This window comes from Trypanosoma equiperdum (genome assembly GCF_001457755.1).
Source record: "Trypanosoma equiperdum strain OVI genome assembly, contig: ctg_346, whole genome shotgun sequence".
Lineage (NCBI taxonomy): Eukaryota > Euglenozoa > Kinetoplastea > Trypanosomatida > Trypanosomatidae > Trypanosoma > Trypanosoma equiperdum.
This window is the reverse complement of record NW_027124250.1, coordinates 37,792-49,926: the sequence shown is the minus strand read 5'-3', so window position 1 is coordinate 49,926 and position 12,135 is coordinate 37,792. Positions and strand designations below refer to the sequence as shown.

General features: G+C 48.6%; 5 protein-coding genes and 1 pseudogene across 6 annotated transcripts in view; all 6 read left to right on the top strand.

The window, feature by feature from the left end:
* Window positions 1–408: 408 nt before the first annotated feature.
* On the top strand, window positions 409–3,024 carry TEOVI_000131400 (plectin, putative; the record flags this gene model as incomplete). Its single annotated transcript, XM_067224554.1, has 1 exon — window positions 409–3,024. The coding sequence occupies one exon, from the start codon at window positions 409–411 to the stop codon at window positions 3,022–3,024; it is 2,616 nt and encodes an 871-aa protein (XP_067080655.1).
* A 1,417-nt stretch (window positions 3,025–4,441) lies between these two features.
* TEOVI_000131300 (uncharacterized protein) lies at window positions 4,442–5,089 on the top strand (the record flags this gene model as incomplete). Its single annotated transcript, XM_067224553.1, has 1 exon — window positions 4,442–5,089. One exon carries the CDS (start codon window positions 4,442–4,444, stop codon window positions 5,087–5,089), a length of 648 nt encoding a protein of 215 aa, XP_067080654.1.
* Window positions 5,090–5,827: 738 nt separating this feature from the next.
* On the top strand, window positions 5,828–6,565 carry TEOVI_000131200 (uncharacterized protein; the record flags this gene model as incomplete). Its single annotated transcript, XM_067224552.1, has 1 exon — window positions 5,828–6,565. One exon carries the CDS (start codon window positions 5,828–5,830, stop codon window positions 6,563–6,565), a length of 738 nt encoding a protein of 245 aa, XP_067080653.1.
* A 1,039-nt stretch (window positions 6,566–7,604) lies between these two features.
* TEOVI_000131100 (metallo-peptidase, Clan MG, Family M24) lies at window positions 7,605–8,996 on the top strand (the record flags this gene model as incomplete). Its single annotated transcript, XM_067224551.1, has 1 exon — window positions 7,605–8,996. One exon carries the CDS (start codon window positions 7,605–7,607, stop codon window positions 8,994–8,996), a length of 1,392 nt encoding a protein of 463 aa, XP_067080652.1.
* A 1,426-nt stretch (window positions 8,997–10,422) lies between these two features.
* TEOVI_000131000 (uncharacterized protein) lies at window positions 10,423–11,157 on the top strand (the record flags this gene model as incomplete). The annotated part of the gene is made up of 1 exon (XM_067224550.1): window positions 10,423–11,157. The coding sequence occupies one exon, from the start codon at window positions 10,423–10,425 to the stop codon at window positions 11,155–11,157; it is 735 nt and encodes a 244-aa protein (XP_067080651.1).
* A 394-nt stretch (window positions 11,158–11,551) lies between these two features.
* TEOVI_000130900:pseudogene overlaps window positions 11,552–12,135 on the top strand; it is a 711-nt pseudogene continuing 127 nt past the window's right edge. Inside the window, exon 1 of the mRNA in view lies at window positions 11,552–12,135. Coding sequence covers window positions 11,552–12,135 — 584 coding nt within the window.

Here is a 12,135-nt window from a genome sequence, read left to right as displayed (position 1 = left end):
TCGGATGATGCCATTCTTGAACGCCTTAATACTCTCCAAGCTTGTAACGATCAGTTAAAGGAAGAACTTCGTGAACTGGAAGAAAGGCAGCAAGTAGAATTAGCTAATGTGACACAGGAGGCAGGTGGAACTCGTGGATATTGTGGTGTTACTGTTTTTGTTGCTTCTACTTCAAGTAGTGTTGGTAGTGTTAGATCGCTTTTGGGTGCAGATAGTTGTTTACCTTGTATAAATCTAGAGACCGCTGACTGCGGTGCTAAAGAAGCGGAATGCTGCATTTCTCATAGGGAGGTTGTCGGAAATGGTAGTCACTGTGTTGATGTATTGAAGGGTTCTGAAAAGGTATCCTCGCGGGTGCAAACTGATTCCCCGGAAGCAATCGGCGTTGTGTGTCGGTCTTTTGTTGATATGACCGAGGATCGAGAAAATGGTGAAAGGGTTGATTATGGGAACTTAAATGGTTTATCGTACTGTAATTTTAGTGGGGACATTCCCGATGATATCGGCATGGGTAACTTGGTGATCTGCCGCAAGCAGTCTAAATGCAACAAGAGTTGCCAGGTAGATGATGGCGTGGTTCCACTTGATGATAGTAATGAAGCCGAGTTGCGCGTTGAGGATTGTCAAACGTTGCCGGATGTGACGAGAAATCGTGTTGAACTGCAAAGGGAAGAACAGTCACGTTTGCACAGCGAGAATGGAGGCTCTGAGAAAGAGGTACACACTGCGGAGCTGGATCATACCACGCTGAAGCATAACGTTGTCGAAGACCTCTTTGCCGAGAAGGTGCTGACAATACCTCTCGTTGTGGAATATCTGTTTAGGGCTGTTTTGGACGCGCATGAATACCTTGTACGGCACCACGTAAACTTCCAACGTAAATTGCTTAGTCGTTGCGATGTTATTGAGCGAGCAGCCAGTGATGCTATGATCGAGGGTGAGCGGCAGTGCGAAGAGTTCATGGCCGTTGTTGAGGGTGCGGAGGTGGAGCGACAAGGTCTGCTACGTCAAATTACTGAACTTCAGCAGGAAGTTGCTACATTCAAAGCCTCTTCAGAAAGAGTTGAGTCTGAACTTTGTTCCAATAAGGAGGAGCACAGCAAGGTTATAAGAAAGTTACATGAAAAACTTGACGCCACACAGCATGAGATGGAGGTGGTCAAGGTCGAGTATGCAAACTCTTTACACAAGATGGAACTCGTGAAAACTGAGAACGCAAACGTCCTGCACCTATTTTCCGAACTGAAGAAAACAGCAGCAGATGTTGAGGACGAACAGCGACGGGAGGTTGTTCGGCTTCAGGAGGCGCTGAGGGAAAAGACGCACACCTCTCGTGAACTACTCGAACTAACGGAGCAGAAACTCGCAGCAGCATTGGAGGAGGTTGACCAGTGCAAGTGTTCGCGCGAAGACTTGGAGAAACAGCTGCGGTCAACCAAGTCAAGTCTTGATCGCGTTATTCCCCGTCTTGAGCGTGCCGAAACGGAACGGGACTCCCTGGAGTCTCAGCTGCTTGATGCCACGCAGGAAGTACAGTTGTTGACCCAGAGAAACCGTACAGCTGAAGAAGCCTCCCGTCGACAGGCAGACGCCCTCACTGCAACTGTGGAGGAGCTACGGGAAGCCAACACGAAGTTGGGAGAATCCTGCAAAGAGCAACAGGCCCAATTGGATTCGTTGAAGGCGCAGTTGGCCGTTGCTGAAACCGAGTTGGAGCGGTTGCGTATGCGAGCAACACAGCAAGAAAGTGATGCCCAACGCTTAAATGGAAAGTTATGTGAGTTGGAATCTTCGAGCACCCTTCAGGTCGAGGAAGCCGCCGCAGCTCTGCGGGCTGCCGAAATGCGTATTGCTGCTCTCGAACCACGTAAAGCAGCTCTACAAGAAGAGGTAGATCACGTACGACGGAAGAATTGTGAACTTCAGGGGTGTTGCGACGAACTGAAGGAGCGCCTTCGTCAAGCGGCCGATACAACTCAAAATGCAGAACAAATGCACAACCGCCGCGTTCAGCAGCTCAATGAGCAAGTGGAGGCGCTACAGCTTGAGGTCAAGCAACTGCAGGAGGCTCACGACGGACTGGTTGCCGATAGGGAGCAGTTGGTTCGGGAGCAAGTGGGTGCCGCCCAAGAGACCGAACGGATCAAGCAAAATCTCGAGAGGTGTAATCAACAGAAGGAACGGCTGCAAAATGAGATACAGTGGCAGCGGGAGTCCTATGAAAGTGAAATACAAGCTGCCCAGGAAACGCTGAATGGTGCACGGGAGGAGCTCAGCAAGTGGCGCCACACCTTAGAAGAGGCGGAGGCTCAGCAAAACGCCATGCGGGACACGATAAGTATGTTGCAGGTGGAGAGAACAAGCAACCACGAGCAGATCAGGGCTGTCCGGCTTCAGCTGCGCGAATACCAGGAGCTCCTTGCACAGGAGCGGGGGTATCTGCATGAAACGGGACTCAAATTTCTGCGGAGCTGCAGCGATGAATGTAGTGTACAAAAATCCCCGAGTGTGCCGTACACTCCACAGAGAGAATGTGGTACGCGAGAAACTTGTTCCCTAACTTCAGCACCTGCCGGATGTTGCGACTCCCAAAAAACGCAAGGGTCAGCGAGCCAGAAGTCGATTGCACGGCTGCGAAACATTGTGGCACAGAAATCTCTGCTCCTAGAGGAAAGAGAGGCTCAGGTGGAGTCGTTGTACAGCGAGATGAAGACCGCTATTGTACATGTCGTGCAAGAAGCAAGGAACGCACAACTTGGCTCGAAAGCCTTGGCGCCGGTGGATCAGAGGGAATTATTGTTGAACAATATAATGCATAACTTGTTACTCCGACTCGGTCGCCTCTCGCGGGTGGTGCGGGAGCCTAGCACTGACAGCACGGGGTCGGGATCCCGGGACCCTGCGAATGCGGAGGTTTCACCGAACTCCAGTACAAATCCGGAAGCCGTACTGAATTTCTCATCAGCTGCTACTCCTAAAGAACGTGTTAGTGGGGGAGGGGATGAAAGCACGGATGCCAGATGATCAATGTTTATTTTTCAATAGAAGCTTCTCGCAACAGAATAATCTCGTTTTAGTGAAGAGCACTCGAGCGTATTGCAAAGTGGTGCGGGACGGGTTGTGATGGCACGACCAGTAGGGAAGCCTGAGGTGCAGGGAGCATCAATTTTTTTAAATCCTGAAATCCTCGTAGTATTGTGAAGGAGTGCGAAAAAGTCGCTGAGCATGTTACCAGTTAGCAAAGGCGTTGTGAGAATCGGGCCATGATTCACTCCGTCTTTTGTACCATTTTTGAATTCAGGATAAAAATGACGCACTCCTCCTTTGGACCGGAGTGCAACCCGCACCCTCGTTCTGTCCGTTAGGGTCCTACTGCTTTTTTTTTTGCTGTTGCTGCTACTTGACGTGGTACTACTGTGTACAGCTCCTATTGCCTTTACTTATGTGGTAATGAAACGGTGGTTTGTTGCGATGCGCGTGTTGCCATTTGCTGTTGAGTGTCCTTGTGGTTTATATGTAGAAGAAACATGGTTGAGACGGTCGAAATTCAATTATTATTATTATTATTATTATTATTACCGTGGGTTCCATTTTCATAAGCAAGCGGTGGCAGACGTTGTTATTATGGGTTGTTTTCTGCACTTCCTTTCCCGCGGTTGCGGGTCATGGTTTCCTACTTTCTACCACACGGACCATCCCTTCCACGTGACGACGCGACCGACGTTGCTGTTATAATGAAATATGCGGACTGACCTTTCACAATGGCAGAGAGAAATTGAAGGACTTGTACCCAACTTGTGTTGTTGTGTATCTGTAGACATATATATCTGATCTGGTGTGGTTTCACACTGGTTGGATGTATAGTTGCCGTTTGGTTTCGTGTCAGCGGGGTGTTCTTGCGGCAACGTGTCTTCTCGTTTATTGCGCTTTCTATTGTGCCTTTTTTAATTGCTTCTCTCATATATGAACATTTGCCCCTATTATGGATAATTTCAGTGGCATTCAGTTACTTTGCTTGTTTAAGGAGACTCCGAACTCCCCCCGCTATATGCATTGAGGGGGGGGGGGAAGGATAGAAACCCGGTTAATGTTTGTTGCGCAATTCGGACTCCAAAGGTGTTCAAGAGTTATTGACTTTTCCCTTCACCCATTTCTTTATTTTCTTCTAACCGCACGGACTTGTTGCGCCACGGGGCTCTGGATTAGTGTTGTAGTTTTTTTTTCTCTTTTTCACAGATCAGGTGTAAGTGGCTGTAGCAGTGGAAAAGGGAAAGCACTTGGAGATACAGGAAGCTGTGTCGCAAGGAAGGTGGAATATTTTTTTTTTCAGAGTGGAGGGGTAGCGAAGCAAAATAAGCCAAAGAAACGCGATTGCCTTTGTGTGTGTATGCGTGTGCCGTACGAGTGCACTAGAGGTGGATATAGCTAGCGAATAAACTCCATGAAGTCGTCCGACATATTCTTTGCATACCGTCTCACCCCCGTTGTTTTTAAGAGTCGACAGCATGACAGCGGTGTGAACCAATATGGTTTGAAACCCACAAACGCCTACGATTACATCAACCCGACGAATCTTATTAACTTTGGACGTGGTACAACTTTTGACAATTTGGGCGTAAGGCGTGCGGGTCGCGGTGAGATTGATTCCTCCCCGTCCCACAGCGGCTCACCGGTATTCACACAAGCGAAACTCATTGGCCTCAGTGGAGAGGAACAGTTGACGATGTGCCAATCCGAGACGATGGCACTTCGGTTGTGTATGGCGAAGGCGGGAAAAGAGACCTGCGAGCGGGAGAGTCGGGCTCTGGATTCATGTCTTGGGCGGGTTGGACACCTACGGCGGGCAATGAGTGAGGCGTGTTGGGAGTTCAACGACTGGTTCATACAAAACGTGTCAGATAACCACACAAAACCGTTTCAACACCGACCGCACGACTGGCGGCACTTTTACGCGCAGGAAAAACTTGTGCGAGAGCGGCAGCAGAATGGTCATGCGTATGGGCGGAGACCAAAACAATTCTCGTTTGGCGCACGCTACGTGAAGACTGATGGTTATGGCAAGCGACCCCGTCTGCCGTACAACAAGTAAATTTCCGCGGGTGTTTGTCGGCTTTTCGATATAACTGTCAATGCGTTAGGGAGGAGATGGATGAACGTGGTGTCATAGGATGGTGATGATTACTCCAGCAGATTCTGCGTATGCTATTATTTTTCGTTGCGATGATCTTGTAGCATATATATATATATATATATGTGTGTGTGTGTGTAGGTATAGGTGTAGGTGCGAACACGGATGCCGTGGGGCCCACTTAGCGTTCAAGTTCCTTCTCTATCCGTTCACAGTGCGCTGTTGTTCTAGGAGTGGCCGGGGAAAAGTCTGTTACATAACGTTGCACTGGTTATGTGTCAGCGAGTTATTTTGCCTAACACATTTTTCTCCATCCACCTTCCACCTTTCTGATACTCACGTCTGTGTGTGCTTGCGGTGCTTTACCTTCCCCGTCAAATGGTAACAGGTGCAACTGGCCGCCGCCGACATTAGAAAGGAGCTTGCGCTTATATAACTAATCACGGCTCCGACTCCTGTGGGACGGGCCACAGCGACGTTGCCATTCATTTACTGACGCTCTTAGCGGGATATGCGCCCCGTGATTTACCCCCTCTTCTGTTGAATCCCTTTTCTTCTGTTGTTGCACTGCCACTGCTGCAACACCCCTGCGCTGAGAATTAATTCACAAGGCGCAGGTACATACATATATATACATTAGCTTTTAAAAAATTCCTGTTCCTTGGGGGTTTGGTAAAGGTTACTGACTAAGGTGGGATAATGGTGGAATATAAGAGCGCCGCGGCGATTGCTCAGGCTTTGTTTACAACACACGGCAAAGACTCCACAACCTTCAACCGCCTTTTGCGGGATCGCATAGGCAAACGCGGTGATCGCTTCACGGAGGACCATCCCGATACTTTCCTGTACATCGAGCGCAGTAAGAACGCGAATGTTGTGGCTTACACTGCCCGTTTTGTAGATGCCGAGACGAAGAAACCCGTCCCCTCCGGTGTCGGAAGAGATTGTATCATCAAGCATGATGGTCCCGTTCATGCCTACTTTATAACCCTCGATCCTCAGCAGATGGAAAAACTTCGGGCGAAGGGCCGCACGAGTCTCATTGATGATCTCAACTTTGTGCAAAGGAAGATGGCGTATGGTTGCAGTGGCAAGAGCTTTGACGTAGCCTCGGCGTCCCGGGAGTGCGATAACCCGGCAGATTTCAAGCGGTGGATGAGCGCGTTCGACCCATATACGCTTTCGTATGTGGCGCTGGCCAAATACCCGACGCTGCTGCTGACGCTAAAACCTGTGAAAGACTCAAATGGCGAAGAAAATGACACAGCCGTTGCCCTTATCGCAGTTATCGGGGGTGAGCTGAGCGTCGTCAAGAAAATTTATGTAAGTAGCACAGAACCTAAGCATTTTTATGAACTTCCAACGGTGAACTACATCGAAGTCTTTGGGGTGTCTGTTGACAAAGGGAGCGACACATACGAGAAGAAGGCGCCCTGAATAAAGTTCAATGAATTTTCCTTCTTGTACCATCAGTACTGTCTGGTATTGTTATTGCTAGTTTTTTTTACTTGTTTCTTGTTGCTTTATTTATACCGGGGCTAAGCGAGATCATGAAGAATGGGCAAGAGAAAAACAGGAAAGAAGGGGTGTCGTTAAAGACGCTGTGGAAAAGGTAAACAAAAAACAAAATGTCAGGTGCATTAGGTTTTTAAAAATATGAATATATTCCGGCCAACGAGAAGTCACGGAGAAACGGCAATAATAGTAACGAATGGGGGTGGGGTACACGGATGGGAGGGAAGGGAATGAAAAAGCGTGGGAAATTCACGAATGTCCCTCAACTGCTCTTCTTCCTCTCTTTCTTTACCTATGTACTTCAGTCCAACGCTGAATATTTTCACTACCTCTTTCCCTTTCCCTCTCTTACTACCCGGGCAAAAACCACAGGAAGGGAGACCGACCGTGGTGATACTGGGGATTTAAATAAACGGATAAGAACAATCTTTCCTCTGTTACCCTCCAACATACGTGTTTGTGGGTAGGGAAACACTGAAAACTCTCGTGTGCGGCGTATGTGCTTGTGAAGGATGCGAGCGATGCCACTAAATGTCTCCGATATGGAGAGGGAAAAGGATCGGGGTGTGCAGCTTTTGAGTATATTTATATGTCGCCCCATCTTCTTTTATTTGGTTTTGTTTGGTTGCTCTCTCTCTATCTTTCTTTCTTTCTTCCTCTTTTTTTGTATGCGCATGTTGAGCGATCCATACTATGTGTCAGTGTGTGCACATCGTGTGGTTGCCGCCTTGTCTTCACCGTATGCTCTCCGCTCTTTGACATTTTGCTTTTGCATTGTTGCCGATAAAAAACCCAGTCCCGCGCGATTTAGTTTTATATTCATCAGTTTTGTGTGTATGTGCATTACCTCGCACTTTTTCTTTCTTTCTACTTTCTTTGTAATGCTTTACTCCACACATAAACTGCCGACTACACGGCGACACTGGCTCAGCACATTCCAAAGAGGAAAAGGACCGCGTGCATGCCACCTAAAGGCGGGGGAGCGGGCTCAAAGAAGCAACAGGGCGGTAAGAAATGCAAGGATGATGAAGCTGATTTCGATGCACAACTGGCCAAAGCGTTGCAAGAGGTTCAAGTGAGCAAAGACAAACAAGGTGGTGACGCTAACAAAAAGGCACAAAAAGGAAAGCAACGAACGAGTAAGCAGGAGAGCAATGGGGAAGCGAATGACAACAATGACGCCAGCGACCCGAAGGTTGTCAGCACCGCTGACCACCCCGACAACCCGTACCCACAAGTGGCGGAAGGAATGAAGCGGCAGACGTGGCCGGAACCGACTATTCCCGTCAGTCAGCAGTTTGCGAGGGGCAATTTTCCTGTCGGTATCATTTGTGAGCATCCTGGTGAGGTTAATGCGTACCGCTACAGCAGCGAGGAGAAACGTGCAATGGAGCACGCGACTGAGGAACAGGTGCAGGACCTGCGGTATGCGGCCGAAGTGCATCGACAGGTGCGCCGCTACGCCCAAAGCTTCATAAAGCCCGGTATTTCTCTCCTCAGCATGACTGACCGCATTGAAAAGAAGCTGGAGGAACTTATTGAGAAGGATGGCCTTAATCGCGGTCAGGCGTTTCCAACAGGTTGCTCGCTCAATCACGTCGCTGCTCATTACACACCGAACACTGGTGATAAATGCGTGTTGACGTATGACGATGTTATGAAAGTGGACTTTGGGACTCAGATTAACGGTAGAATTATTGACTGCGCCTGGACGGTTGCTTTCAAGGACGAGTACGAGCCTTTGCTTACCGCGGTTAAGGAGGCGACATATGAGGGTGTTAAGCAGGCTGGCATCGATGTACGACTGTGTGATGTTGGGGCGGCAATTCAGGAGGTAATGGAGTCCTATGAAGTGGAACTGAATGGGAAGGTGTACCCCGTGAAGAGTATACGAAACCTCTCGGGGCATACCATTGCGCCATATGTCATTCATGGGGGAAAGTCGGTGCCGATTGTACGTGGTGGAGAGGCGACACGCATGGAAGAAGGCGAGTTGTTCGCTATCGAGACATTCGGCTCCACTGGTCGTGGGTTCGTGCAGGAGGACATGGAATGCTCGCATTACATGATGGTACCAGGGGGCGAAAAGACACAGGTACGTTCGGACAAGGCGCAGCAGTTGCTAAGGCACATTCATAAAACATACAACACGCTGGCCTTCGCGAGAAAGTGGTTGGACCGTGACGGGCACGACAGGCATCTGCTGAATTTGAACCAGTTGGTGGAGGCTGGTGCAGTGAACAAATACCCACCCCTCTGTGACATACGTGGCTGCTACACTGCTCAACTGGAGCATACTCTTATTTTGAAACCTACCGCAAAGGAAATCCTTTCTAAGGGCGACGACTACTAATTTATTTCGTTGGAGGTGATGGCATTCGTGTAAGTTTCCTTTAGGAGGGCGCATGAGGGGATCGGGTCAAGACATTTCATCCGGTTCCTGTGGGTGGAGTCATAGTTTCAGTGAATGTTAAAGGGGAAGGGAAGGAAAGATGTAGGAAGGGATGAGCAAACACACATACATGACAACAACTACGAGCGTAATGCTTCCACTCCCCGCTCGAGTTGTTAACGTTTAAGTCCAAGTTTGAGTTTCGAATCCGTTTCTCTTTTTAATTCTTCCTTCACCATTCTGTTGGGACCGCAATGGTTTCTGCGACGAAACCGAATAGTGTATGCATGCGTCGTCATGGTGGAGATGGAGTGCAGCTAATAAATAAATAAATAAGCATTAAGTGCCGCAGCTACAAGCAGGAGCAACAGCAGTCCCTTTCCTCCCTTGGTTTTCGGCCTGCTTGTGTTTCCCGTGCGACGAATTAAATGCGACCAGGGATGTCAAGGACGATCAAACAGAAACAAACGTGGTTTGTTTTCAACATGTCTCCCCACTGGAAACTGAATGCACGACATTTGTGTGTATCTGTGTGTTATTCGCGTATTCCCACTTCATGTCACGTAGCGAGACACTAGGTTTCTCTACAATGGGATGTGGAGTCGGAACTTTTTCGTCTCGTTGGGTAACTGCGGTTGTTTCCCCTTTCAATGGTTTTCTACACGTGTGAACACGAATATATGTCGTCATTTCCCTTTAAGAGTCATTGTGTTGTGTCTTCCCTTTTTTTTCTTTCAACCCGGAGCTCACACCTATTGGAAGAAACCTTACCGCCTAAATTTATAGGAGAGATGGGTGCGGTGGGTTACATAAGAGGAATGGGACAGGTAAGTGAAAGGGGCAATATGAAATGGGTGAGCATTGCGCAATCTATAAGGTACATTACGAATGGAGGGGAAGGTACACAAACAAAGCGAAGGAAGGACTGTAGTGCGGAAAGCAAGCAACGGAATCTCCGTCGACCTCACAGATTGTGGGTTTGGCGGGGGAAACAGCGAGAAAAGAGTGCGAGCAAGGTAACGATGTTAACGGCGATTTATTAAACCGTTCCTCCCCCATTGTGGGCCATCCTAAAGATCTAATTTCTTTCTGCGCTCTTCCTCACGTGAGATACACTGATGTGTGTATCTGTATCGATATATATATATGCATGCCCTTATTTACTTTTCTCAACATAATGATTATCGCACATTATTATTTTTATTACCGCCGTCACCGCACGAGGTGCGAGCTGTTGTGTTCAAACTTGGTTCCTGTAGAAACCGTCGAAACCTCCTCTATCGCTTGACGAGGAGTGCGCACATTGTTACGGCTAACAAAAGTGTCGCTAACTACGAAAGACTGTGGAACCGAATTGATCGGAGGGTGAAATAGGAAAAACGGGGGAATGTTTCGGCGATGTGGTTTGCCACTGCTCAGCTCAACGACCCCTGCAGGGTTTTCCTCCGCCTCCTTTACGGCCGGTCTCGGCGAAGAGAATGAGAGGCTTGAGTCCATGAGAACAAGGCACACGGGAACGGCTGAGGATGAAGGCTGGAGCGGGTCCGCAAAGCGCGGTAGCGGCGGGAGTGCCGCTGTGAGACCCACTATTGAAACCTACCGGGCAATGACCAACACGGAACTCGAAACCCTCTTGAAGCAGCGTGAGCAACAAGTTCGTCAGTTGCGGGTGGTCTATGAAAATTTTCATTATGAAGTGGACAAATGCTTCCGAACAATGGTGTTCGATTATCACGAAAAGGCACTCCAGCTCTCGCAGGTGCACGGAAAGATGCAGCTTGGTTCGCTACAGATTAGTCGGGAGGCCTTAGTGAAGATGCGTGAGCAACAGGAAATGTACAGCCGAGACCATCGCATCGTTTTAACCATTTGTACGGTCCTTTCATTTGCCTTTTGGGTTTGGGTTCGGAGACATTATGTCCACCGCGAGGAGCTTTACGGGGTTCAGCCAGAGCGACAACAGGATAGTAGCGCAAGAGAACGGACTCGTTCAGTGAGCGGCGCCGGAAGTTTCAACGAAAATCTGTTCACTTCCGCTAAACGAAATAGCCGAAACGTGGAAACGTCGTGGGAACGGGAAGTCCGCGAGAGCGGTAGAACAAGAGGACACCAAAGCGTATGATGTTAACGAATTCCATATTCTTAATAGCTTACAAATTATCGTGTTGTATTAACATCCCACGTGATTAGGCAGACTCAGAGAAGGGACTGGAAAATATGGCAGTAACTTCCTTGCTCGCTGTTTGCTTGGAAGATCGTTTGCCTCCAGATGGTTACGTTCCTCTCCCTCCACCCTCCTCTTATTTTTTTTTCCCTCTGTCTTTGTTTAATCTGGCAATATTGACGTGAATGCGGCAGTTCCCACAGGTATCATGCAGTGCCTGGTAGTCCACTACCTTGAACCTAACCCAATTATCGTGCAATGTTAGCATCTTCTTTTCCTTCTGCGGTAACAAGGTTTCACAAGAGATATCATAAAGCTCGCGTGAGATATTCTGGAAAGAAAAGCAGGAAGAATGGAACCAGCTTGCAAATACGACTTCGCAACGAGTGTCCTCTTTACAGAGGCAGAACTACACACTCGCATGCGCGGTGTGGCGCAGCGTATTGCCGATGACTACAGCAACTGCAATTTGAAGCCACTTGAAAATCCTCTGGTAATTGTGTCTGTATTGAAGGGCAGCTTCGTCTTCACTGCTGACATGGTTCGCATTCTTGGTGATTTTGGCGTCCCCACACGTGTGGAATTCCTGCGGGCCTCGTCATATGGTCACGATACTAAAAGTTGTGGTCGAGTTGACGTGAAGGCTGACGGTCTTTGTGACATCCGCGGCAAACATGTCCTTGTTTTGGAGGATATACTTGATACTGCGCTGACGTTGAGGGAAGTGGTGGACAGCTTGAAAAAGAGCGAACCCGCGAGCATTAAAACCCTCGTGGCTATCGACAAACCCGGTGGACGTAAAATACCTTTCACTGCGGAATACGTTGTGGCGGATGTTCCCAATGTGTTCGTGGTTGGCTACGGGTTGGATTACGACCAATCATACCGTGAGGTGCGTGATGTTGTAATCCTAAAACCGAGCGTGTATGAAACATG